This window comes from Crotalus tigris, unplaced genomic scaffold (assembly GCF_016545835.1).
Source record: "Crotalus tigris isolate CLP2741 ecotype Arizona unplaced genomic scaffold, ASM1654583v1 scf7180000020497.760770, whole genome shotgun sequence".
NCBI lineage: Eukaryota > Metazoa > Chordata > Lepidosauria > Squamata > Viperidae > Crotalus > Crotalus tigris.
The window spans coordinates 715,228-739,472 of NW_024098046.1; the positions used below are offsets into that span (position 1 = coordinate 715,228).

Consider the following 24,245-nt stretch of genomic DNA (forward strand, 5'->3'; position numbering starts at 1 on the left):
GGAGGGAGGGTGGGTGGGGCGAGAGGTGGAAACTCACTGCAGAAAAAGTTTTTCTATGTACATGAGAAGGATTCCCCCCCCCGCCTTTCCTTCTTCTCCGAGACATCGTGTGACGCTTCTCTTTACAAATAAGGATGTCGCTCCAGAATAAAAGGTCCTACTTTTTTCTCTTTAAAAAAAAAAAAAAAACAACAACCCCAAAACAAACTCTTTACATATTTATCTTCGAGACACCCGGCCGGCTGAAAACGGGAGGGATCCTTTTTTTTTTCCCCCCCGAGCGAGTTTTTCCTCCGTAAAAAAAAACGATCCCGCGGTCCATTTGGGCGCCGTAAAAAAAACGGGATCCCCGTGCCTCTCCTTTCGACAGTCTCAGGGGGAGGAAGTGGGGAGGGGGGGGGGCTTTGCGGCTTTTCTTTTTTTAAAAAAAAAAAATGCAGCAAACTCCATCACCCCCCACCCCCAGCGACTTGGTTTGCAAACTTCCCTGCTGCGTTGTTTCTTTCGTTTCTCCCTTTTGTTTATGGGTGTGTCTCTCATTTTTTTTCCTTTCTCCCCGGACGTCACTCGTCGCTGTCGGAGAGGGTCTCGTACTGGGCAGAGAGCAGAGGGGCCGGTTCCCGCTCCCATATCCGGCTGGGCTGGTGTGGGGCGGCCTGTCCGGCCGAAGAGGGGGCACAGGCCATGGAGCCGGGGGGAGTACTGCTCAGCATCCGGATGGTCAGCGGGTTGTAGGGGAACTGCGTGGAACCTGCAGGAGAGCAATCGAAGAGGCTGCTTAGGCTTGAGGCCCCTCGATTTACGACGCCTTGTTTTAGTGACCGTCTGAATGGGATGGAAGGATGGGGTTTGGGATAGTCCGGCTACGGGGAGTCCCTGTCTTACGACCACTTGTTTAGTAACTGAATGGGGTGGAAGGATGGGGTTTGGGGTAATTCAACTACAGGGAGTCCCTGTCTTACCACCACTTGTTTAGTGACCGTCTGAGTGAGCTGGAAGGATGGGATTTGGGGTAATTCGGCTACAAGGAGTTTCTGTCTTACGACCACTTGTTTAATGACCGTCTGAATGGGGTGGGAGGATGGGGTTTGGGGTAATTCAATTACAGGGAGTCCCTGTCTTACAACCACTTGTTTAGTGACCGTCTGAGTGAGCTGGAAGATGAGGTTTGGGGTAATCCGGCTACAAGGAGTTCCTGTCTTACGACCACTTGTTTAGTGACCGTCTGAATGGAGTGGAAGGATGGGATTTGGGGTAATCCAACTAAAGGAAGTCCCTGTCTTATGACCACTTTAGTGACCATCTGAATGGCATGGAAGGGTGGGGTTTGGGGTAATCTGGCCACAGAGCGTCCCTGTCTTACAAACACTTGTTTAGTGACCATCTGAATGGCATGGGAAGGATGGGATTTGGGATAGTCCGGCTACAGGGTGTCCCTGTCTTATGACCACTTGTTTAGTGACCAGCTGAGTGAGATGGAAGGATGTGGTTTGGGGTAGTCTGGCTACAGGGAGTCCTAGACTTATGACCACTTTAGTGACCATCTGAATGGCAAGGATGGATGGGATTTGGGATAGTCTGGCTACAGGGTGTCCCTGTCTTATGACCACCCGTTTAGCGACTGTCCAAAGAGGTTGAAAAAATTGGCCATGGCTTATAGAAGAGTCCTCGACTTGCAACCGTTCCCTTTAGCGACAGTTCAAGCAGGATTGAATGATGGGCTTTGGGCAATCTGGCTGCAGGGACTCCTTGATTGACAGCAGTTCATTCAGCGACCGTCCAAAGTTACATCGGGACTGAAAAAAGTGACTTATGACCGTTTTTCCCCACTTAACGACCGCTGCAGCGGCCCCGGGGGTCACATATGATCAAAATACGGACGCTTGGCCACTGGCTCACATTTACGACGGTCGCAGCGTCCACGTGATACTCTTTGGCGATCTTCTGATAAGCAAAGTCAATGGGGGGGGGAAGCCGGATTCACTTAACAACCGCGTGACTAAGTGAACCACCGTGGCCAGAAACCAAATGGGGGTAAAGCTCACTTAGCCGCCGTCTCACTTAGCAACGGAAAGGCTGGCTCAAGACTGGTCGTAAGTCGAGGACTCCCCGTATGCAAGCGTCCCGAAGATGATATCCCGGTAATGTTTAAATACCTCGCGACTGTCTCGAAAAACAGGGTCCTTAAAAACCTGCAGCGCCCAATTTGGGTGGGACGCCACTCGCCCAGACACACCTGGCTCAGCTCACCTGTGGAGGACGGCCGGTCATCCCACGACCAGGCGGGGGTCTGCCGGTGATAGTCGCCTTCCGAATGGACCGAGGAGACCGAGGAAGGTCGCTCCGTTCCCAGGTAGCCTTGACCAGGAATTGGGGATTTGGACTTCCTGCTCCCGGATTTGCCCATCAGCTTCTGCTTGCTGACCCCCCCACCTGGAGGAGGAGGAGGAGGAATCGAGTTATGGGGGGCACCAATAAGAATCAGTGAATTTCATATCTTCAAGCAGGCTGGCTGGGGAATTCTGGGAGTGGAAGTCCCGCCATCTTAGAGCATCCTGACTGGGGAATTCTGGGAATTGAAGCCAACAGGGCTCAAAGCAGGCTGGCTGGGGAATTCTCGGAGTTGACGTCCATCCCTCTTAAAGCAGGCTGGCTGGGGGATTCTGGGAGCGGAAGTCCACCCCTCTTAAAGCATGCTGGCTGGGGAATTCTGGGAGTTGAAGTCCATCCCTCTTAAAGCAGGCTGGCTGGGGAATTCTGGGAATTGAAGTCCACCCATCTTAAAGCAGGCTGGCTGGGGGATTCTGGGAGTGGAAGTCAACCCATTTTAAAGCAGGCTGGCTGGGGGATTCTGGGAGTGGAAGTCCACCCCTCTTAAAGCATGCTGGCTGGGGAATTCTGGGAGTTGAAGTCCATCCCTCTTAAAGCAGGCTGGCTGGTGAATTCTGGAAGTGGAAGTCCACCCCTCTTAAAGCATCCTGACTGGGGGATTTTGGGAGTGGAAGTCCTCCCCTCTTAAAGCAGGCTGGCTGGGGAATTCTGGGAGCTGGAATCCACATGCCTTAAAATGGCTTAAGATTGTGAAACATTTATTTAAACGTACTCTTTCTCTTGGTTGGGATGACCCGTGTTTAAAAGAATCATGGTTTTCTTCTCTCTTAGGCACCACCTTGTCCATCACAGGCTTACACATAGACCCACTTTTTGCAAAAATGTTATTATCTTCCTGTACGATAGGAAGATCCAAGTCATTCTGGGGTCCTTCTATACACCAAAAAACGGTCATAAGTCACTTTCTCGCTGCAATTTGCCTGCTCAGCTCTGGGGAGATGTGTGCTTGTGTGTGCCTGTCTGTGTCTTTGTGTGAATAATGCAACCTTTCTGTACGATATCTATATCAGCTGGATGCCGGACCTCCCCAACCCCAGCACTGTAGTTAGTCCTCGACTTACGACGAAAACCGAGCCCCACATTTCTTTTGTCAAGCAAGACAGTTGGAGTGCGGTTTTTTTGCCACATTTTACGACCTCTCTTGACACCGTTGTTAAGTGAATCACTGCCGCTGTTAACACGGTTGTTAAGTGAATCCCGGCTTTCCCATGGACTGTACTCATCGGAAAGGTCGCAAAAGGGAATCAGGTGACCCCGGGACCCTAAGTCCGAGTCGGTTGCCCAGCTTCCAAATTTCGATCACGTGACCATGGAGGATGCTGCAGCGGCCGTTAAATGTGAAAAACGGCCCTTTTACCAGTGCCGTTATAACTGTGGAACGGTCACTAAACCAAGCGGGTTATAAGCCGAGGACTGCCGGTGGCCAAGTCGTTCTTCTGCTTTTTTAAAAAAATATATATATTTAAATTGAAAGTTAAATTCAACCGCCACAAAAACCAGCAGGAAAGATTTAAGGCCAAACCTGCTGGGAGGGGGAAGGGGGGGGGAGAATGGGAATTGTAGTCCGACACCTTGCAAAAACTCAGGGAGGCGGGAAACTCATTAGCGTGTTCTACCTGCACCGGGAGGGGGGGAGGCGGCCAAACTTGGCCTGCATGGCTCACCTGGATTGGGGGAGGGGCTGGTTTCCTCCCGCCGCGTTTCGCTGTTGGTCGGTAATGACCCGCCGGGCACCATCCCCAGGGGCTGCGCCATGACCAGGCTGTGGTCCTCGCCTTTGTCGTCGAAACTGCCCATCAGGGCTTTGCGGATGATGTCCTCCAGCCCCAGGTTGCTGGCTGGGTCGGCTAAGGACGGGCCCCTAGCACTCACCGAACCTGGGAGGGGAAAGCAGACGCGATGGATCCAGGGGGAAGGAGGGGGGAGGCTCCTGCGAGAGGCCCCCGGGTAGAGGCTCGGACTGGACGGCAATGTTTCTGTGTGTCGTGTATGTGTGGGTATGGATAGCGGTGGTCTTTGGAGGGCTGAATCCAACGGAAGTTCATGTTGGCCTGTGCGGATTAGTCCACGTTTAAAGGGACAATAAAGTTGCTATTCTATTCCGTTTGGTTCCGTTCCTTTCCATTCTATTCTCAGTAAAGATTCTATTCTATTCGGTTCTGTTCTATTCTATTCTGTTCTGTAATTCTATTCTATTCTATTCTATTCTATTCTATATTCTATTCTATTCCATATTCTATTCTATTCCATTCCATTCCCTATTCTATTCTATTCTACTCTGTTCTATTTTATCCTGTAATTCAATTCAATTCTATTCTGTTCTATTCTACTCTACTCTATATCCTGTAAATCTATTCCCATTCCTCTATTCTATTCTATTCTATTCTATTCTATTCTATTCTATTCTATTCTATTCTATTCTATTCTATTCTATTCTATTCTATTCTATTCTATTCTCTTTTTATTTTATTCCATTCCATTCCTGTTTCTATTCTATTCTATTCTATTCTACAATCTGTTTATTTTATTCCATTCCATTCCATTCCATTCCTGTTTCTATTCTATTCTAATTTTATTCCATATTCTATTCTATTCTTATTCCATATTCTATTCTATTCCTAATTATTCTATTCTATTCTATTCTATTCTATTCTATTCTATTCTATTCTATTCTATTCTATTCTATTCTATTCTATTCTATTCTGCAATCTGTTTATTTTATTCCATTCCATTCCTGTTTCTATTCTATTCTACTCTACTCTATATTTCTATTCTATTCTATTCTATTCTATTCTATTCTATTCTATTCTATTCTATTCTATTCTATTCTACAATCTGTTTATTCTATTCCATTCCATTCCATCCTGTAATTCAATTCAATTCAATTCAATTCAGTCCTGTCCTGTCCTTTAATTCTATTCTATTCTGTTCTGCTCGTTTCTGGAGTCCTTACCTGAGGTGGTGACTGCTGGCAAGTTAAATATTTCTGTCCCAGGTTGAGCGGCTGCTGTTCACAGAGAGAGAAGGAAGAGACATGGGTTACTTTCCAAGGCTGAAGAGATCAATGACACCGACAGGAGAAGAGAACACGGGTAACTCAGGGTCAAACTGCGGGGGCGCTCCCTGAAATGGGTGCTTTTCTTGCAGACGTTTCATGACCCAACTAGGTAATGTCATCAGTGCTGGGGAAGGAATGGGGCTGGGGGGTTATGGATAAGGAGGAGGAGGAGGACTGTGGGCCCTGTGCTGCTCTTTGATGCTTCCTTGCAGACGTTTCATGACCCAACTAGGTAACGTCATCAGTGCTACAAGAGAGTAGGGTGTGCTCTCTGTTGACACACAATAGCTTGCGCTGCTGCCAATGTTGGAGTTGGGGCTGTTTCTTTGTTACTTTGATTGGGGTATGGTTTTCTGCTTGTGGCTGTCAGAACGGGACAATCAGCCATGGGACAATTCAACAATTCCATTAAATTGTTTAAAATAATTTAAAGAATGGTTTTAATTTTTGTCACTCGCACATCGTGTTGTCCCTCCATTCGCACCCTTTCTATAGTGATTCTATTCCACCATTTCTTCGATATTAGTGTAAAATCCTTGTCCCACAGTGATTGGGCCATGGCGACTTCTCCTAGACCTGCCTGGTGTTAATCCCTGCTTTTCTTTGTGTTGGTTGTTGAAGAGGATATTTCCTGGTCTTTTTTATTTGGAAACTGATCCAAGAGAGAAGCAACCTGGAATTAAAGAGAAACTTCCTGACAGTGAAGACAATCGACCAGTGGAACAACCCAACTCCAGAAATTGTGGGCGTTCCATCGCTGGAGATTTTTAAGAAGAAACTGGACAGTCACTTGCCTGAGATATTATAGGTTCTCCTCCTTGAGCAGGGGGCTGGACTAGAAGACCTCCAAGGTCCCTTCCAATTCAATTCAATTCAATTCGATTCAATTCAATTCTATCCTATCCTATTCCTGTTCTTATTCTATTCTATTCTATTCTTATTCTATTCTATTTTCTATTCTATTCTTATTCTATACTATTTTCTATTCTATATTTTAATTCTATTCTATTCCTATTCTATTCTGTTCTGTTCTATTCTATCCTATCCTATTCCTGTTCTTATTCTATTCTATTCTATTTTCTATTCTATTCTTATTCTATACTATTTTCTATTGTATTCTATATTTTAATTCTATTCTATTCTATTCTATTCTATTCTATTCTATTCTATTCTATTCTATTCTGTTCTGTTCTGCAGTTCTATTCTAATCTGTTCTGTTCTGTCCTGTCCTATCCTATTCCTGTTCTTATTCTATTCTATTCTATTCTATTCCTATTCCTATTCTATATTTTAATTCTAGTCTATTCTGTTCTGTTCTGTTCTGTTCTGTTCCCTTTTTAGATTCTTATTGTATCTTTTGAATGGTGTGCAAATGTGGTTTATCTCTAGGTGCCTGTGGATGGCTGATAGTCCGTTGGTCTACTGACAAACTCCACCCCTATATAAATAAGCAGCACACCCGACCCTTTCTTACATTGATGGTGTTCCCTAGTTGGGTCACGAAACTTCAGTAAGAAAACCACCAAATTCAAAGAGCACCAAGGACCCCACAGAGTTCTCCTCCTCCTCCCCTCCCCCTCCCCTCCCCCTCCCCTCCGCAAACCCCACTTCCTCCTAGCTGGGTCATGAAATATCTGCAAGGAAACCACCAAGGTCAAGAGAGCACGAAAGACCCCTTAGCAGTCCTCCTCCTCCCCTTGCAAACCCCTCTCCCTCCCAGCACTGAAGATGTTACCTAGTTGGGTCATGAAACGTCTGCACGAAAGCCACCCAGCTCAGAAAGCACCAAAGACCCCACAGTCCTCCTCCTCCTCCTCCTCTCCAAAACCCCACCTCCCTCCTAGCCCTGATAACGTACCCTAGTTGGGTCAGGAAACGTCTGCAGGAAAGCCAACCAGCTCAGAGAGCACCCAGGACCCCCACAGTCCTCCTCCAAAAACCCACCTTCCTTCTAGCACTGATGATGTTACCTAGCTGGGTCATGAAACGTCTGCAGGAAAGCCACCAGGCTCAGAGAGCACCCAGGACCCCCCCAGTCCTCCTCCTCCTCCTCCTCCCCTCACAACCTCTCCCTCCCTCCTAGCACTGATGACGTTACCTCGTTGGGGTTATGAAACGTCTTCAGGAAAGCCACCCAGCTGAGAGAGCACCCAGGACCTCACAATCCTCCTCCTCCTCCCTTCTAGCCCTGATGACGTTACCTAGCTGGGTCATGAAACGTCTGCAGGAAAACCACCCAGCTCAGAGAGCACCAAGGACCCCCACAGTCCTCCTCCTCTCCAAAACCCCACCTCCCTCCCAGCCCTGATGATGTTACCTAGCTGGGTCATGAAACGTCTTCAGGAAAGCCACCCAGCTGAGAGAGCACCCAGGACCCCACAATCCTCCTCCTCCTTCCTTCTAACACTGATGATGTTACCTAGCTGGGTCATGAAACGTCTGCAGGAAAGCCACCAAGCTCAGAGAGCACCAAGGACCCCACAGTCCTCCTCCTCCTCCTCCTCCCCTCACAACCTCTCCCTCCCTCCTAGCACTGAGGACGTTACCTCGTTGGGTCATGAAACGTCTGCCGGAAAGCCACCCGGCTCAGAGAAGCACCCGGGACCCCCGGAGAAAAGGGGGGGGGGCGGGCTGGGGGGAATGAAAAGGAAGAAGACCTCCGAGGAAAATCAGTCCTACCCATTTCGGATTCGCTTCCCCCGCACGAGTTCAGCTTACGAAAGATCTCCTGCTTCTTCGACTTCACCATGGGCGAGGTATTCTCCAGCTTGGTGAAGAAGGAAGGCAGGTAAGCGATGTTGCCCGGAGAACGGGAGTCGGTCCTGCGAAGAGCCAAAGAAGGAAGTGAGAGAAAAAAATAAAAAATACATGAAAATAAAAAAACGCCTGCTGGACCAGAAGGAAAGCACGCTCCGCCCCCTTCTGCCTTGCACGCTTTCAAACAGCTTGACTCCCCTCTTCTTTGGGGCAGCCCCTGAGATACTGGAAGGCTGCTATCCTGTCCCCCCTCGTCCTTCTCTTCGTTAAAGTAGACCAGTGGTTCTCCACCTGTGGGTCGGGACCCCGTTTGGGGTCGAACGACCATTTCACGGGGGTCGCCAAACAACGCAGTCCGCCATTTTCTTTTCCCCTTTTCCGTAGCTGTGCTACTCCCTTTTATTCTATTGGCTTTTGAAAGCCAATAGAATAGACCCTCTTGAATAGAGTCTAATTCTATTGGCTTTCCAAAGCCAATAGGAATTGTCCAGGCTGTCTCTGCCCTGCTGAGCCCGCCAAAAGCCCCATTCTGCAAACGGTGCTGCACCAGTTCAGTAGTCCTCGACTTACGACCAGTTGGAGGGTCGCAGCATTAAAAAGGTTGAGAACCACTGAACTAGACATTCCCAATTCCAGCAACCGTTCCTTATATGCTTTGGCCTCCAGTCCCATGATCGTCTTTGCTGCTCTTCTCTGCACTCTTTCTAGAGCAGTGGTTCTCAACCTTTTTAATGCCGGGACCCCCCCCCAACCGGTCGTAAGTCGAGGACTACTCAACCGGTCGTAAGTCGAGGACTACTCCACTGGTGCAGCACCGTTTGCAGACTGGGACTTTTGGTGGGCTCAGCAGGGCAGAGACAGCCTGGACAATTCCTATTGGCTTTTGAAAGCCAATAGAATTAGAGTCTATTCAAGAGAGTCTATTCTATTGGCTTTCAAAAGCCAATAGAATAAAAGGGAGTAGCACAGCTAAGGAAAAGGGGGGAAAAAATGGCGGACTGCGTTGTTTGGCGACCCCCGTGAAATGGTCGTTCGACCCCAAATGGGGTCCCGACCCACAGGTGGAGAACCACTGCTCTAGAGTCTCAACATCATTTTTAACAGAACGGCAGAGTTGGAAGGGACCTTCCAAATCAAGACTGACTGCAATGAGGAATCAGTACAGATTCAATCCAATCCAATCCATCCATCCATCCACCATCCATCCATCCATCAGAACACATCTTGAAGGGACCTTAGACGTCTTCTAGTCCAGGGGTCCTCAACCTTTGCAACTTTTAAGACTTGTGGACTTCAACTCCCAGAATTCCTCAGCCAGGCACGCTGGCTGTGGAATTCTGGGAGGAAGTTCACAAGTAGGGGTCTTCCAACTTGGCCCTTTTATGACTTGTGGATTTTAACTTCCAGAATTCTTCAGCCAAGCACACTGGCTGAAGCATTCTGGGAGTTGAAGTCCACAAGTCTTAAAGTCGCCACGGTTGTTCTAGTCCAGCCCCCTGCTCAAGCAGGAGAACCTGTACCGTTCCAGACCGGTGGCTGTCAATCTCAATCCATCAGAATAGAACTGGAAGGGCCCTTGGAGGTAATAATAATAATAGTAGTAAAGTTGGAAGGGACCTTGGAGGTCATCTAGTCCAACCCCCTGCTCAGGCAGGAAACCCTACACCATTTCGGACAAATGGCTGTCCCGTCTCTTCTTAAAAACTTCCAGTGTTGGAGCACCCACAGTTTCTGAAGGCAGCTTGTTAATAATAATAATAATAAAGTTGGAAGGGAGCTTGGAGGTCATCTAGTCCAACCCCCTGCTCAGGCAGAAAACCCTAAACCATTTCGGACAAATGGCTGTCCAGTTTCTTCTTAAAAACTTCCAGTGTTGGAGCATTCACAGCTTCTGGAGGCAGACTGTTCCACTGGTTAATTGTTCTCACTGTCAGGAAGTTTCTCCTTAGTTCTAGGTTGCTTCTCTCCTTGATTAGTTTCCATCCGTTGCTTCTTGTCCTCCCTTCAGGCGCTTTGGAGAATAGCTGGACTCCCTCTTCTTTGGGGCAGCCCCTGAGAGATTGGAAGGCTGCCATCATGTCCCCCCTCGTCCTTCTCTTCATTAAACTAGACAGACCCAATTCCAGCAACCGTTCCTTGTATGTTTTAGCCTCCAGTCCCCTGATCATCTTCGTTGCTCTTCTCTGCACTCTTTCCAGAGTCTCAACATCTTTTTTTACATCGTGGTGACCAATGGTCTTCTAGTCCAGCCCCCTGCTCAAGCAGGAGAACCTATACCGTTCCAGACAGGTGGCTGTCAGTCTCAATCCATCAGAATAGAGCTGGAAGGGACCTTGGAGGTCCTCTAGTCCAGCCCCCTGCTCAAGCAGGACACCTTCTACCATTCCAGACAGGTGGCTATCCAGTCTCTTCTTAAAAGCTTCCAGTGTTGAAACACCCACGACGTCCAGTGGCAAGCAGTTCCCCTGGTTCGTTGGCCCACCAACCCCTTTGCAAGTCCAGCCCAACCCAGCCCAGCTACCTCTGCTCCAAAGGCTCCGGCCTCTGCGACACCAACAGGTAGTTGTCTTGCTTCTCGTGGGCCGCCGGCGCCTGCGGTGGAGAGATCGGCTCGTAGGACTCCGAGGAGACGTGGCTTCTCTCGGGGGACTTCCCAAGCCTGGGGGGTGGGGTGGGGGTGGGTGGGGTGGGGAGACACACAAGCGACAAAAGTCACCCTTTTCTTCAGAATGCGAATTTTCCCGGCGCAGAGTCCAGCCAGAAACGATCAGTTCAGCGAAAGCTAAAAAGAAAGGATCACGCGATGGAAATACGGGGGGTCCTCGACTTACGAACGTAACTCAGCCTGAAATTTCTATTGCTAAGGGACAACCTTTCTTCAGTGGGTTTTGCCCCCTTTGACGACCTTCCGTGCCACGCTCGTTAAGTGACTCAATGCAGTTGTTAAGATAGTAGCCCGGTTGTAAAGTGAATCAGGAAGGGAGGGAGGGAGGGAAGAAGGAAGGGAGGGAGGGACTGAGGGAGGAAGGAAGGAAAGAAAAAAAGAAAGGAAGGAAAGGAGAGGGAGGGAGGAAGGAAGAAGAAAGGAAGGAAGGAGAGGGAGGGAGGGAAGAAGGAAGGAAGAAAGGGAGGGAGGGAAGAAGATGGAAAAAAGGAAGGAAGGAAGGAAGGAAGGAGAGGGACGGAGGGAGGGAAGAAGATGGAAAAAAGGAAGGAAGGAAGGAAGGAAGGAAGGAGAGGGACGGAGGGAGGGAAGATGGAAGGAAGGAAGGAAGGAAGGAAGGAAGGAAGGAAGGAAGGAGAGGGAGGAGGAAGGAAGGGACTGAGGGAGGGAGGGAAGAAGATGGATGGATGGAAGGAAGGAGAGTGAAAGGGAGGCAGGAAAAAGAAAGGAAGGAACGGACTGAGGGAAGATGGAAAAAAGGAAGGAAGGAAGGAAGGAGAGGGAGGGAGGGAGGGAAGAAGGAAGAAAGAAAGCGAGGGAGGGAAGAAGGAAGGGAGGGAGGGACTGATGGGAAGGAAGGAAGGAAGGAGAGGGAGGAGGAAGGAAGGGACTGAGGGAGGGAGGGAAGAAGATGGATGGAAGGAAGGAGAGTGAGAGGGAGGCAGGAAGAAGAAAGGAAGGAAGGAAGGAAGGAAGGAAGGAAAGAGAGGGACAGAGGGAGGGAAGAAGGAAGGGAGGGAGGGAGCGAAGAAGGAAGGGAGGGAGGGAGGGACTGAGAAGGAGGGAAGAAGGAAGAAAGGAAGGAAGGAAAGAGAGAGGTCAGAGGGTTAAGGGAAGGCAGGGAAAAAGGGAAGAAACAGAATGGGAAACAGAAAGTGGAAAGAAGGAAAGAAAGAGATGAGAGAGGAAGGGAAGGGGAGGGAGAAGAGAACAGGGTTATTATTACCTTCCCCGGCTTTTCTCACAGAGGTTTTCGGGGGACATCCGGGAGCCCGGGCGCTGGTGGGGGGCGGCCTGCACCTGGATGTCCGGGCTGTAGCGGTTCGAAGCCTTGGGCCGGGGGCTCGGCGTGACGGAGGTCAGAGCCGAGCTCTGGAATGTGCTGGTGGGCGTCGGGAGGGAAGGCTGGGCGGAGGCCTGGCTGCGGGCAAAATCCTGCGTGATGATTTGCTGGGCCAGCGAGGAGCAGATCCGAATAAAAAGAGGGGGGGGGAGGGGGAGAGAAAAATCACCGGTTAGCCAGCTTTCCTTTTCAAAACTCCGGCCAGAATCAAGAATCAAAAGCATGACCCACACGAGATGAATTGTGGGGTCCTTGGTGCTCTCTGAGCTGGGGGTGTGTGTGTGTATGTGGTTCTTTCAGACGTTTCATGACCCAGCTAAGTAACGTTATCCGTGTCAGAAGGAAGTGGGGATTGTGGAGGAGGAGGAGGACGACGAGTGTGGGGTCCTGGTTGGTTTTCTTGCAGACGTTTCATGACCCAACTAGGTAACATGATCATTGTTAGTTAGAAGAGAGAGGGGTTTGCAGGGAGGAGCAGTAGGAGGAGGACGACGACTGTGGGGTCCCTGATGCTCTCTGAGCTGGGTGGTTTTCTTGCAGACGTTTCATGACCCAACTAGGGAACATCATCAGTGCTAGAAGGGAGGAGGAGGAGGAGGAGGAGGAGACAAAGGAATGAAAGGAGGGAAGACCAAGAGGAGAGAGAAGAGGATTCTGGAGTCTTTATTGATCTCTGAGCTAGGTGGTTTTCTTGCAGACATTTCATGACCCAACTAGGTAACATCATCAGTGCTAAAAGGGAGGAGGAGGAGGAGGAGGAGGAGGAAGGAAGGAAGGAAGGAAGGAAGGAAGGAAGGAAGGAAGGAAGGAAGGAAGGAAGGAAAGAAAGGACTGTGGGATCCTTGGTGCTCTCTGCGCTTGGTGGTTTTCTTGCAGACGTTTCATGACCCAACTAGGGAACATCATCAGTGCTATAAGGGAGGAGGAGGAGGAGGAGGAGGAAGGAAGGAAGGAAGGAAGGAAGGAAGGAAGGAAGGAAGGAAGGAAGGAAGGAAGGAAGGAAGGAAGGAAGGAAGGAAAGAAAGGACTGTGGGATCCTTGGTGCTCTCTGCGCTTGGTGGTTTTCTTGCAGACGTTTCATGACCCAACTAGGGAACATCATCAGTGTCAGAAGGGAGTGTGGGGTTTCCTCCTTGTTGATATGCAGTGACTACAGCCAACAAGAACTGAATCAAGGAGCTACCAAGAAGAAAACAACACTCAAATCAACACTGACGTGGGAAGCCACTTGTATTAAAACAGAGAGCAAGCCCTCCTCCCTCCTTCTAGCAGTGAGGATGATGCTCCCTAGCTGGGTCATGAAACGTCTGCAAGAAAATAGCCAAGCTCAGAGAGCACCCAGGACCCCCCACAGTCGTCCTCCTCCACCACCAACTCCTCTTGTTCCCTCCTTCAACCCTCCCTGCCTTCTAGCACTGATGATGTTACCTAGTTCAATAGTGAAACATCTGCAAGAAAACAGCCAAGATCAGAAAGCACCAAGGACCCCACAGTTGTCATCTCCTCCTCCTCCTCCTCCTCCTCTCTACAAACACCCTCCCTTGTAGCCCTGATGATGTTACCTAGTTGGGTCATAAAACGTCTGCAAGGAAACTGGCAAGCTCAGAGAGCACCAAGGACCCCACAGTCTTCCTCCTCCTCCTCCCTGCTCCTCCTCCTCCTTCAACCCCCCACTCCCTCCTAGCACTGATGATATTACCTAGTTTGATAATGAAACATCTGGAAGAAAACAGCCAAGATCAGAGAGCACCAAAGACCCCACAGTCGTCATCTCCTCCTCCTCCTCCTCCTCCTCCTCCTCCCCCCTGCTCCTCCTCCCTCTGCTCCTCCTCCTTCAACCCCCCATTCCCTTCTAGCACTGATCCTGTTACGTAGTTCGATAATGAAACATCTGCAAGAAAATAGCCAAGATCAGAGAGCACCAAGGACCCCACAGTCCTCTTCCTCCTCCTCCTCCTCCTCCTCCAACCCCCCACTTCCTTCTGAGGTTCCCTAGTTGGGTCATGAAACATCTCTGAGAAGACCAGCAAACTCAGAGCGCGCTCAGAGGCCTCCTCTCTTCACAAAGGGACCCCAAAGTGCAAACTTACACAGATGTGGTCGGCCAGGGTGATCAAGCGGTGAGTCCGAGGCACGGGGCCCATCCCCTCGCCCTGGGCAGGCGGAGGGGCTGGCTGTGGAGCCGGTGGTGCCGGCGTCGGCTGGGCCGACTGCTGCTGTGGCGAGGGCGAATCCTGCGAGGGCCTGTAAGGATGGCTGGACCCCTCGTACTGGCGGCTGCAGTCTCCTATGGGTTCGAAAGGAAAGGGAGAGAGATTCGCACGGGGTGCAGCTTGGGAAAAAAAACCCCCGCTGAAATGGGCGGTGGGCTTCCTCCGCCCAAAATACAGGGAGTCCTCAACTTATGACCCCAAAATGTCCGTTACTAAGCGAGACAGTGGCTAAGTGAGCTTTGCCCCATTTTACCACCTAATCTCGTTCATAGTTGTTAAGTGAGACACACGGTTAGTAAGTGAATCCGGCTTCCCACATTTGACTTTGTTTGTCAGAAGGTCGCAAAAGGGGATCACGTGACTCCCCTCCCCCGGGACAATGTGTCCGTCGTATGTATGAGTCAGTGGCCAAGCGTCCGCGTTCTGATCAGGTGACCACGGGGACGCTGCCACAGTCGTTAAGGGTGAGTAACGATCATGAGTCACATTCTTCCAGTGTTGTTGTAACTTTGAACGGTTACTAAGTGAACTGTCGTAAGTTGAGGACTAGCTGTAGCTCTGAGGTCAATTCTTCTGCTTCTTCCGAGAAGCGACCGGATGGGAGGCGTTGTTCCTTCCCTTGCTTGGCATCTTTCAGGAGGGTTAAGTTTTGGAGGATTTGCTATAGTAAGGACTGTTTTGTTCTCCTATTTATTTAAATGTTTAAACCAGGGGTCTTCCAACTTGGCCCTTTGATGACTTGTGGACTTCAACTCCCAGAATTCCTCAGCCAGGAGGCTTTAAGACAGGGGTCTTCCAACTTGGCCCTTTTATAACCTGTGGACTTCAAGTCCCAGAATTCCTCAGCCAGGCATGTTGCTGGGGAATTCTGGAAGTGGAAGTCCACCTCTCTTAAAGCATCCTGGCTGAGGAATTCTGGGAGTTGAACAAACGATTGTTAAGTTGAGGACAAACCGCAGAGGTTGCCGTTCTCCGGGCTGGCTGTCAACCCCGAAGAGGGGAGCAGCTGGAGGAAAGTTCTTGGTCTCAATCTTAGCCTAGTCCAGTGGTTCTTAACCTTTCTGAACGAATCGCCCCCTTGAGCCAATGAGGAAGTTGTCATCGCCCCCGTCCCCCAACACAACCTCTCAATCACAACATAGGAAATAATTCTTCAATTTATGCAAACCCTGTTTTTGTTTTCTTTAAAATTGTCATCAGGACATAGCGATGCAAATAATTTATTTCCAGTCTTTTCCCCATATCTCCCCTATTCTGGCCAATGGCGTGCCACTGTATGGGTAGAGGCCGCTGCGCAACGCGCATGAAGATAAGCGATGCGCCTTCATATATGTACGGCGTTCTGTACTGAAGCTAGCTAGAGCAGTGGTTCTCAACCTTTTTAATGCCGCGACCCCCAACCAGTCGTAAGTCGAGGACTACTCCACTGGTGCAGCACCGTTTGCAGAATGGGACTTTTGGCGGGCTCAGCAGGGCAGAGACAGCCTGGACTATTCCTATTGGCTTTGGAAAGCCAATAGAATTAGACTCTATTCAAGAGACGCTATTCTATTGGCTTTCAAAAGCCAATAGAATAAAAGGGAGTAGCACAGCTAAGGAAAAGGGGGGAAAAAATGGCGGACTGCGTTGTTTGGCGACCCCCGGGAAATGGTCGTTCGACCCCAAATGGGGTCCCGACCCACAGGTGGAGAACCACTGAGCTAGAGGAACATTTGGAAACACAATTCAATCCACTAATAGCCAGCGATCTGATGTTTTTGTACGACAGATATACAGCCATTCACTGTACGAAAAAGTCTCAAAAGTGTCCCCAAAACTCCTCGCTCCATCGCCCCCCTGAAAAATGAAATCGCCCCCTGGGGGGGGGCCATATCGCCCAGGTTAAGAACCACTGGCCTAGACCACCATTTGACCAGGATGATATACGTTCTCCTGTCTTGAGCAGGGGGTTGGACTAGAAGACCTCTGAGGTCCCTCCCAGCCCTAAGAGTCCATGTTCCAAATCTGGGCAGCCCCGTTTTGCAAGCCGAAAGCCACATTCTCCGTCCTAGAAAAAAAACTTACTTTCTCCTTGGCTCATTTTGGGGGGCTCCTGCGGGTAAGGAGGCATCTTTTCCTGAGGGGGGGCAGGGGAGTTGGCGGGGCTGATCACCTCGATCGCATCTCTGGAGGGTTCGTATCGGTGGGAAGAGGTGGAGACTATGGAAGAAAGAGGAAGAGGAGAGAAAAGACGATAGCCATTTAGATTAACAGGGGTTCTCAACCTTGGCAACTTTTAAGACTTGTGGACTTCAACTCCCAGAATTCCTCAGCCAGCAAAGCTGGCTGAGGAATTCTGGGAGTTGAAGTCCACAAGTCTTAAAGTTGCCAAGGTTGAGAACCCCTGATTTAGAAGGAGGTTTATGCTGCTTCTCATTTCAGAAAATTCTGCAGCATTTGACCGTGTTATTCCAGAATAGACACTGTCCTTTTCCTAAACTAGTAGGACACAGTGAATTCTAGTCCCGCTTTAGCCGTGAAAGCTGACTGGGTGACTTTGGGCCAATCACCAGGAGATGGTGAGTTCTAGTCCCGCCTTAGCCGTGAAAGCTGACTGGGTGACTTTGGGCCAATCACCAGGAGACGGTGAGTTCTAGTCCCGCCTTAGCCGTGAAAGCTGACTGGGTGACTTTGGGCCAATCACCAGGAGACGGTGAGTTCTAGTCCCGCCTTAGCCATGAAAGCCGGCTGGTTGATTTTGGGCCAATCACCAGGAGACGGAAAATTGTAGTCCCGCCTTAGACATGAAAACTGGCTGGCTGACTCTGGGCCAATCACCAGGAGACAGTGAGTTCTAGTCCCGCCTTATGCATGGAAGCTGGCTGAGTGATTCTGAGCCAATCACCAGGAGACAGTGAGTTCTAGTCCCGCCTTAGACATGGAAGCCAGCTGGGTGACTTTGGGCCAATCACCAGGAGACGGTGAGTTCTAGTCCCACCTTAGGCATGGAAGCCGGCTGGGTGACTCTGGGCCAATCACCAGGAGACGGTGAGTTTTAGTCCCGCCTTAGGCATGAAAGCTGTCTGGGTGACTTTGGGCCAATCACCAGGAGACAGAGAATTCTAGTCCCGCCTTAGGCATGAAAGCTGGCTGAGTGACTCTGAGCCAATCACCAGGAGACAGTGAGTTTTAGTCCCGCCTTAGTCATGAAAGCTGGTTGGCTAACTTTGGGCCAATCACCAGGAGACGGTGAGTTCTAGTTCCGCTTTAGTCACGATAGTGACTGACTGACAAGAGACAGGGAGTTCTAGTCCTGCTTAGCTACGAAAGCCGCCTGCTGACCTTGGGCGTGTCTCTTTCTCTCTCTCTCTCCGCCCAACCCACCTCACAGGGTTGTCGTAGGCAAACGCGCTTCCAATTACTCCATCCCCAAACCGTCCCGCCGACCACCCAGGTGAGAAAAAATAAATAAAAAAAGAAATCCACCCAGACGGACAAACGGAAAGGGACCGTACGGCTGCCGGAAGAATCCGAGCTTTGCGAGCTGCGATCCCGGGCGTCCTTGTCGGAGGCGATCTGCCGGGTGATGATCACGTCGATAAAGTTGGCGGCGGTGATGGTGGTTTTGCCCCGCGTGCGCAGCTCCTCCTCGTACTTGGAGATGGAGGGGGGTCCTTTGTCCGTCCCAGCCTCGGAGTAGACAGCCGAAGACGGCAGATTCTGGGATTTGGCGCTGGAAAAAGCCGCCGAGGCCGATGAGGTGTAAGGACCCGGGGCTCCCCGCCTCTCCCCGTCCAGCGCTTTCGGCTCCATCGGCTGCGGCGGCGGCTCGCTCACCACCGAGGACCGGCGCCCCAGATTCTCGTCTATCCGGCCCCCCTCGTGCTTGCCCTCCTTGGCCTTGGCCACTTCCATCTGCGGGGCGGAGGCGGCCGCGTCCACCAGGGCCGCCAGGGCGTCGGCTGCGGTGCTGTAGCGCGAGGCCGGCAGGCCTTGGGTGATGGAGGGCGCGCCGGGGGGCAGCTGCCTGTTGGGGAAGGGAAGGAGGAGGCAGAGAGAGAGAGAGAGAGAGAGAGAGAGAGAGAAATTGCAGGGTTAAATCTGGTCTCAGGCCTTTGGGTGTTTCTGCAGCTGTGAAGAGGGAGGTTGAGGGTGGGAGGAGACACCCATTAGGATCCCTTCTGGGGAGGGGGGGTGGGGTTTAAGAGGGAACACGTCCATGGGGTTGCTGTCTTTAAATCCAGGGTTAGGGGTTACCGGGAGACAGAGGGGGAGGGAGGGGGGGAAAGGAAGCAAGGAAGGAAGGAAGGAAAAAAGGGAGGGAGTGAGAAAGGAAAAGGGAGGGAAGAAGAAAGAGAAAAAAGAAGGGGGAAAGAAGGAAGGAAAAGGGAGGGAGGGAGGAAGGAAATGGAAGGGAGAAAAAGAGGAAGGAAGGAAGGAAAAAAGGGAGGGAGTGAAAAAGGAAAAGGGAGGGAAGAAGAAAAAAAGAGGGAGGGAGGAAGGATATCGAAGGGATAAAAAGAGGAAGGAAAGAAGGAAAGAAAAAGGGAAGGGAGGGAAGGAGGAAGGAAGTGTGGAAAAAAGGGAGGGAGGGTGGGAGGAAAAAGAAAGGGGAAGGAGGAAGGAAAAAGGAAAAAGAGAGAGGGAGGAAGGAAGGAAAAGGGAGGGAGGGAGGAAATGGAAGGGAGAAAAAGAGGAAGGAAGGAAAAAAGGGAGGGAGTGGAAAAGGAAAGGAGGGAAGAAGAGAAAAAAGAGGGAGGGAGGAAGGAAGGATATTGAAGGGAGAAAAAGAGGAAGGAAGGAAGGAAGAAAAGGAAAGAAAAAGTGAAGGGAGGGAAGGAGGAAGGAAGTGTGGTAAAAAGGGAGGGAGGGTGGGAGGAAAAAGGGAAAGGAGGAAGGAAAAGGAAAAAGGAAAAGAGGGAGGGAGGGAGGAAAGAAAAGGGAGGGAGTGAGGAAAAGGAAAGGGGAGGGAGGAAAGAAAAAAGGAAAAGGAAAAAAGAGAGAGGGAGGATGGAAAAAGGAAAGGAAAAGGGAGGGAGGGAACGACAAAGGAAGGGAGGGAAGAATAAAGAGAAAAAAGAGGAAGGAAGGAAGGAAGGAAAAAGGGAAGGGAGGGAAGGAGGAAGGAAGGAAGTGTGGAAAAAAGAGGGAGGGTGGGAGGAAAAAGGGAAAGGAGGAAGGAAAAGGAAAAAGGAAAAAGAGGGAGGGAGGGAAGAAAGAAAAGGGAGGGAGGGAGGAAAAGGAAAGGGGAGGGAGGAAAGAAAAAAGGAAAAGGAAAAAAGGGAGAGGGAGGATGGAAAAAGGAAAGGAAAAAGGAGGGAGGGAAGGACGAAGGAAGGGAGGAAGGAAAAGGAATGGAAAAAAGGAGGAAGGGAACCGTTTGGCAGAAAACTGGAAGTTACTCAAACAGCGCCAGAGCAAGAAAATGGGCTTCCTTAACAACCACGGCACTCGTTTAACGACCGCGGCAGAAAGATCAGCTGTCCACCCCAGTTTATGACCGTCGCAACGTGCGACTCTTAACAGGCAGGCTCCATTAAGGTCCTATGTCGAGGACTGCCTGTAGCCTTTCTCCAATCCCACCTCACCCCCCATCCCCGAGCAATCCTAGAGACGCTACACCACCACCACCACCACCACCGCCCGGCAACCCAGGCTGAAATTCCCGAGACGTACATGATGCGCAGCTGGGCGGCAGGGTCCAGCGGGGTGATGACGCTGGTCCCATTGGAGCCCTGAAAGATGCTGGGCCGTTGCTGGAGGATGGACTCCTGGCTCCGGACGGAGGGCGACGGTGAGCGGACGTAGCCGTGGCTGCCTCCTTTCCCCGGCTGCTCGGCGCCTTAGGAAGAGAAACCAAATGCACAGGTACAGTATAGGGGATACCTGCCTCAATAGTAGTAACTGTGAGAAAGATCTCAGAGTCCTAGTAGACCAGTGGTTCTCAACCTTTTTAATGCCGCGACCCCCAACCGGTCGTAAGTCGAGGACTACTCAACCGGTCGTAAGTCGAGGACTACTCCACTGGTGCAGCACCGTTTGCAGAATGGACTTTTGGCTGTCTCAGCAGGGCAGAGACAGCCTGGACAATTCCTATTGGCTTTTGAAAGCCAATAGAATTAGACTCTATTCAAGAGAGTCTATTCTATTGGCTTTCAAAAGCCAATAGAATAAAAGGGAATAGCACAGCTAAGGAAAAGGGGGAAAAAAATGGCGGACTGCGTTATTTGGCGACCCCCGTGAAATGGTCGTTCGGCCCCAAATGGGTTCCCGACCCACAGGTTGAGAACCACTGTAGTAGACAATCACCTAAATATGAGCCAGCCATGTGCTGCAGCTGCCAAAAAGGCCAACACAGTGCTGGGCTGCATTAACAGAGGGATAGAATCAAGATCACGTCAAGTATTAACACCACTTTACAAGGCCTTGGTACGGCCACACTTGGAATATGGCATCCGGTTTTGATCACCACAATGTAAAAAAGATGCTGAGACTCTAGAAAGAGTGCAGAGAAGAGCAACAAAGATGATTTTAGGGGATTGGAGGCTAAAGCATATAAGGAACGGCTGCTGGAATTGGGGATGTCCAGTTTAATGAAGAGAAGGACGAGGGGGGACATGATAGCAGTCTTCCAATATCTTCCCAAAGAAGAGGGAGTCAAGCTGTTCTCCAAAGCGCCTGAAGGCCAGACAAGAAGCAACGGATGGAAACTCATCAAGGAGAGAAGCAACCTGGAACTAAGGAGAAACTTCCTGACAGTTAGAACAATTAACCAGTGGAACAACCTGCCTCCAGAAGCGATGAATGCTCCAACACTGGAAGTTTTTAAGAAGAGACTGGACAGCCATTTGTCTGAAATGGTATAGGGTTTCCTGCCTGAGCAGGGGGTTGGACTTGATGACCTCCAAGGTCCCTTCCAACTTTATTATTATTATTATTAAACTGAGTCAACAGATGGACAACCAGGGCTCTGACAGTCACCCGTTGCTTTCCAAAGATGGCTGGAAGTCCTCAGCTTACAACCATTTCTTTTGGGACCGTTCCAAGTTACAATGGCACTCCAGAAAGAGACTTGAGACTAGGTCCTCGCACTTGTGACCGCTGCAACCTCCTCACGGTCACACGATCCAAATTGGGACGCTCGGATTTGCAAAACTTTTTGCGGCGTCCTGGGATCAAGGGATGACCTTTTGCTGCCCACAGAAAAAGCAGGAAGCCAGATTCCCATAATGACTACGTGATTCGTCTTAACGATGGCAATGATTTGCTTAACAACCGTGTCCAAAAAAAAGAAAGAAAAAGTTGGTAAAATCGGTCGCAATTTTATTTTTTTTTAGTATGGAATTTATTGGCTGCCCGTCGCGTTTGAAAGCGACTCTGGGAGGTTTCTAGCATACGAACAACCGTATTGCTTAGCAACGAAAATTCTGGTCCCGATTTGCGGTTGTTAAGCTGAGGACTACCTGTACGGTGGATTTTTTCCCCAGTGATCTGGTTCTTTCTGGGCGACTTGGACTACCATTCCCATCAGTCTGGGCAGAACGGTCCAAGGATTGGGGGACGATTCTGCCTACAGATTGTTTTCGGTTGTTGTCGAAAGTTGTCGAGAGGAATTATTGTGTCATTTGCAGGTTTGTGACTGTTGGGTTCGGCACAGTAACGGAAATGGGACAGGTATGGACTTCAACGGAATAGTTAGGACTGCACAAAACACACTCGCAACCAGCCTGCCTTCCATGGAGGACCTGAACACTGCACAAACCAGAAAGAAAATATCTAGAGCACAGGTCGGCAACCTGCGGCTCCGGAGCCGCATGCGGCTCTTTGAGCTTCCCCGGTGGCTCCCAGCCTCCTCTGCCTTTGCAGAGAGACAGAGACAGAGAGAGGCAATTGCGCTTCCCTGCTTCCTTCTCTCTCTCTCTCTCTCCCTCTGTGTGTGTGTGTGTGTGTGTGTGTGTGTGTGTGTTTGTGTGTGTTTGTGTGTGTGTGTGTATGTGTAAAAGAGAGTGCACTCACAGTATTCTCCGAGCAGCTGGAAAGCTTACTGGGCGGAGCTCCTCCCTTTGCTGCGTCTCTGCAGGAAGCAGGAAGCAGGAAGGGCAGGAGAGAGCTAGCTAGCCCAGCTAGGCTGACTCAGGAATTCTGGGAGTTGAAGTCCATGAGTCATAACAGAGACGAGGTTGCTTACCCTGAGCTTGTTGGACAACAGCTTGAAGCTTGCCAGGTGAGCAGCAGATAGGAGAGAGAGAGAGAGGGAGGGAGAGAGAGAGAGAGGAAAGAGAGAGAGAGAAAGAAAGAGCGTGGGGGAAGAGGAGTGGCAGGCAGACCAAGGGCAGATAGAGAGGGAGGGAGAGAGAGAGAGAGACAGAGAGAGAGAGAGACAGAGAGAGACCCTTTTGACATCTAAAATGAAGATAACACTGCATATATCCTTTTTTTACCTGTATGTATATGTGTATGTATGTGTATATATGTGTGTGTGTGTGTGTGTGTATACATACATATATATACACACACACATACATACACACACAAACACACACACACACACACCTATAATAAAGGTAAAAAAGGATATATGCAGTGTTATCTTCATTTTAGATATCAAAAGGATTTTGCGGCTCCCGGTGTTTCGTTTTTGGTGGGAAACGGGTCCAAGTGGCTCTTTGAGTGTTTTGGGTTGCCTACCCCTGGGCTAGAATCCTCACCATCCAGACGTAAAAATATTTCAACTTCTCCCCTCCGGAGGGCGCAACAGAGCATTGCACACCAAAACAACTAGACAGGAGGGCAGGTTTTTTTTCCCCCGCCGTGCCATCACTCTGCTGAACACCCAATTCACACAAAACTGTTCAACCATCTAGTAGGGCAGTATTACTCTTTATCTGCTCATCTTTCCTATTGTCTATTTCCTTAAGTTGTTGTTATAAATTTGTTGCTTGTATCTTAGGATTTATGCTTTTATTTAGTTATCTTATGACTATCAGTGAGTGTTGTGTCTTAGGATTTATGATGATTGTATTTTATGATTGTGCTCATGATTGATCACTTGTATGTACAGAGAGCTTCTGCACCAGAGACAAATTCCTTGTGTGTCCAAACACATACCTGGCCAATAAAGAATTCTATTCCATTCCATTCCATTCCTATTCTGTTCTGTTCTATTCTATTCTATTCCTGTTCTGTTCCGTTCCATTACAATTCCATTACAATTCCATTCCACTCCAATTCCTGTCCTATCTCATCCCATTTTCCATTATTTCCATTTCCATTATTCCCATTCTATTCTATTCTATTCTATTCTATTCTATTCTATTCTATTCTATTCTATTCTATTCTATTCTATTCTATTCTATTGGTATTCCTTGTTCTCCATTCCATTCCATTCCATTCCATATTCTGTTCTATTCTATTCCAATTTCAATTCCAATTCTAATTCTATTCTATTCCATCCTATTCTATTCTATTGGTATTCCTTGTTCTCCATTCCATTCCATATTCTGTTCTATTCTATTCCAATTTCAATTCCAATTCCAACTCTATTCTATTACCGTATATGCCGGCGTATTAGGCGACCCGGCGTATAAGACGACCCCCGAGTTTGATGCCGGGTCGCAAGACGATCGACGCCGAGTCGCATATAAGACGACTTTCTAGGCATGCGACTCGGCGTCGATCATCTTATACGCCGGAAATGACGTCATTTCCGGCGTATAAGATGATCGACACCGAGTCGCATGCCTAGAAAGTCATCTTATACGCCGGAAATAAACGTAGTTTATAACGTCATTTCCGGCGTATAAGATGACTTTCTAGGCATGCGACTTGGTGTCGATCATC

The 24,245-nt window shown here is 49.6% G+C and overlaps 1 protein-coding gene across 3 annotated transcripts in view; it reads right to left on the bottom strand.

Annotated features, from left to right (window-relative positions):
* Nucleotides 1-205: 205 nt before the first annotated feature.
* NCOR1 (nuclear receptor corepressor 1) overlaps nt 206-24,245 on the bottom strand; it is a 44,854-nt gene continuing 20,814 nt past the window's right edge. The window contains exons 9-19 of one of the 3 annotated variants that reach the window (XM_039366963.1): nt 20,082-20,247; nt 17,921-18,432; nt 16,491-16,625; nt 14,304-14,500; nt 12,097-12,320; nt 10,728-10,865; nt 8,168-8,271; nt 5,345-5,398; nt 4,056-4,268; nt 2,251-2,433; nt 206-751 (exon numbers count right to left, since the gene is read on the bottom strand). In XM_039366963.1, the coding sequence (XP_039222897.1) occupies nt 564-751; nt 2,251-2,433; nt 4,056-4,268; nt 5,345-5,398; nt 8,168-8,271; nt 10,728-10,865; nt 12,097-12,320; nt 14,304-14,500; nt 16,491-16,625; nt 17,921-18,432; nt 20,082-20,247 (2,114 nt within the window). In that variant the 3' untranslated portion in view covers nt 206-563. Of the gene's footprint in view, nt 752-2,250; nt 2,434-4,055; nt 4,269-5,344; nt 5,399-8,128; nt 8,272-10,727; nt 10,866-12,096; nt 12,321-14,303; nt 14,501-16,490; nt 16,626-17,920; nt 18,433-20,081; nt 20,248-24,245 lie in introns of all 3 variants that reach the window. The other 2 variants (XM_039366965.1, XM_039366964.1) reach the window with 2 other exon arrangements.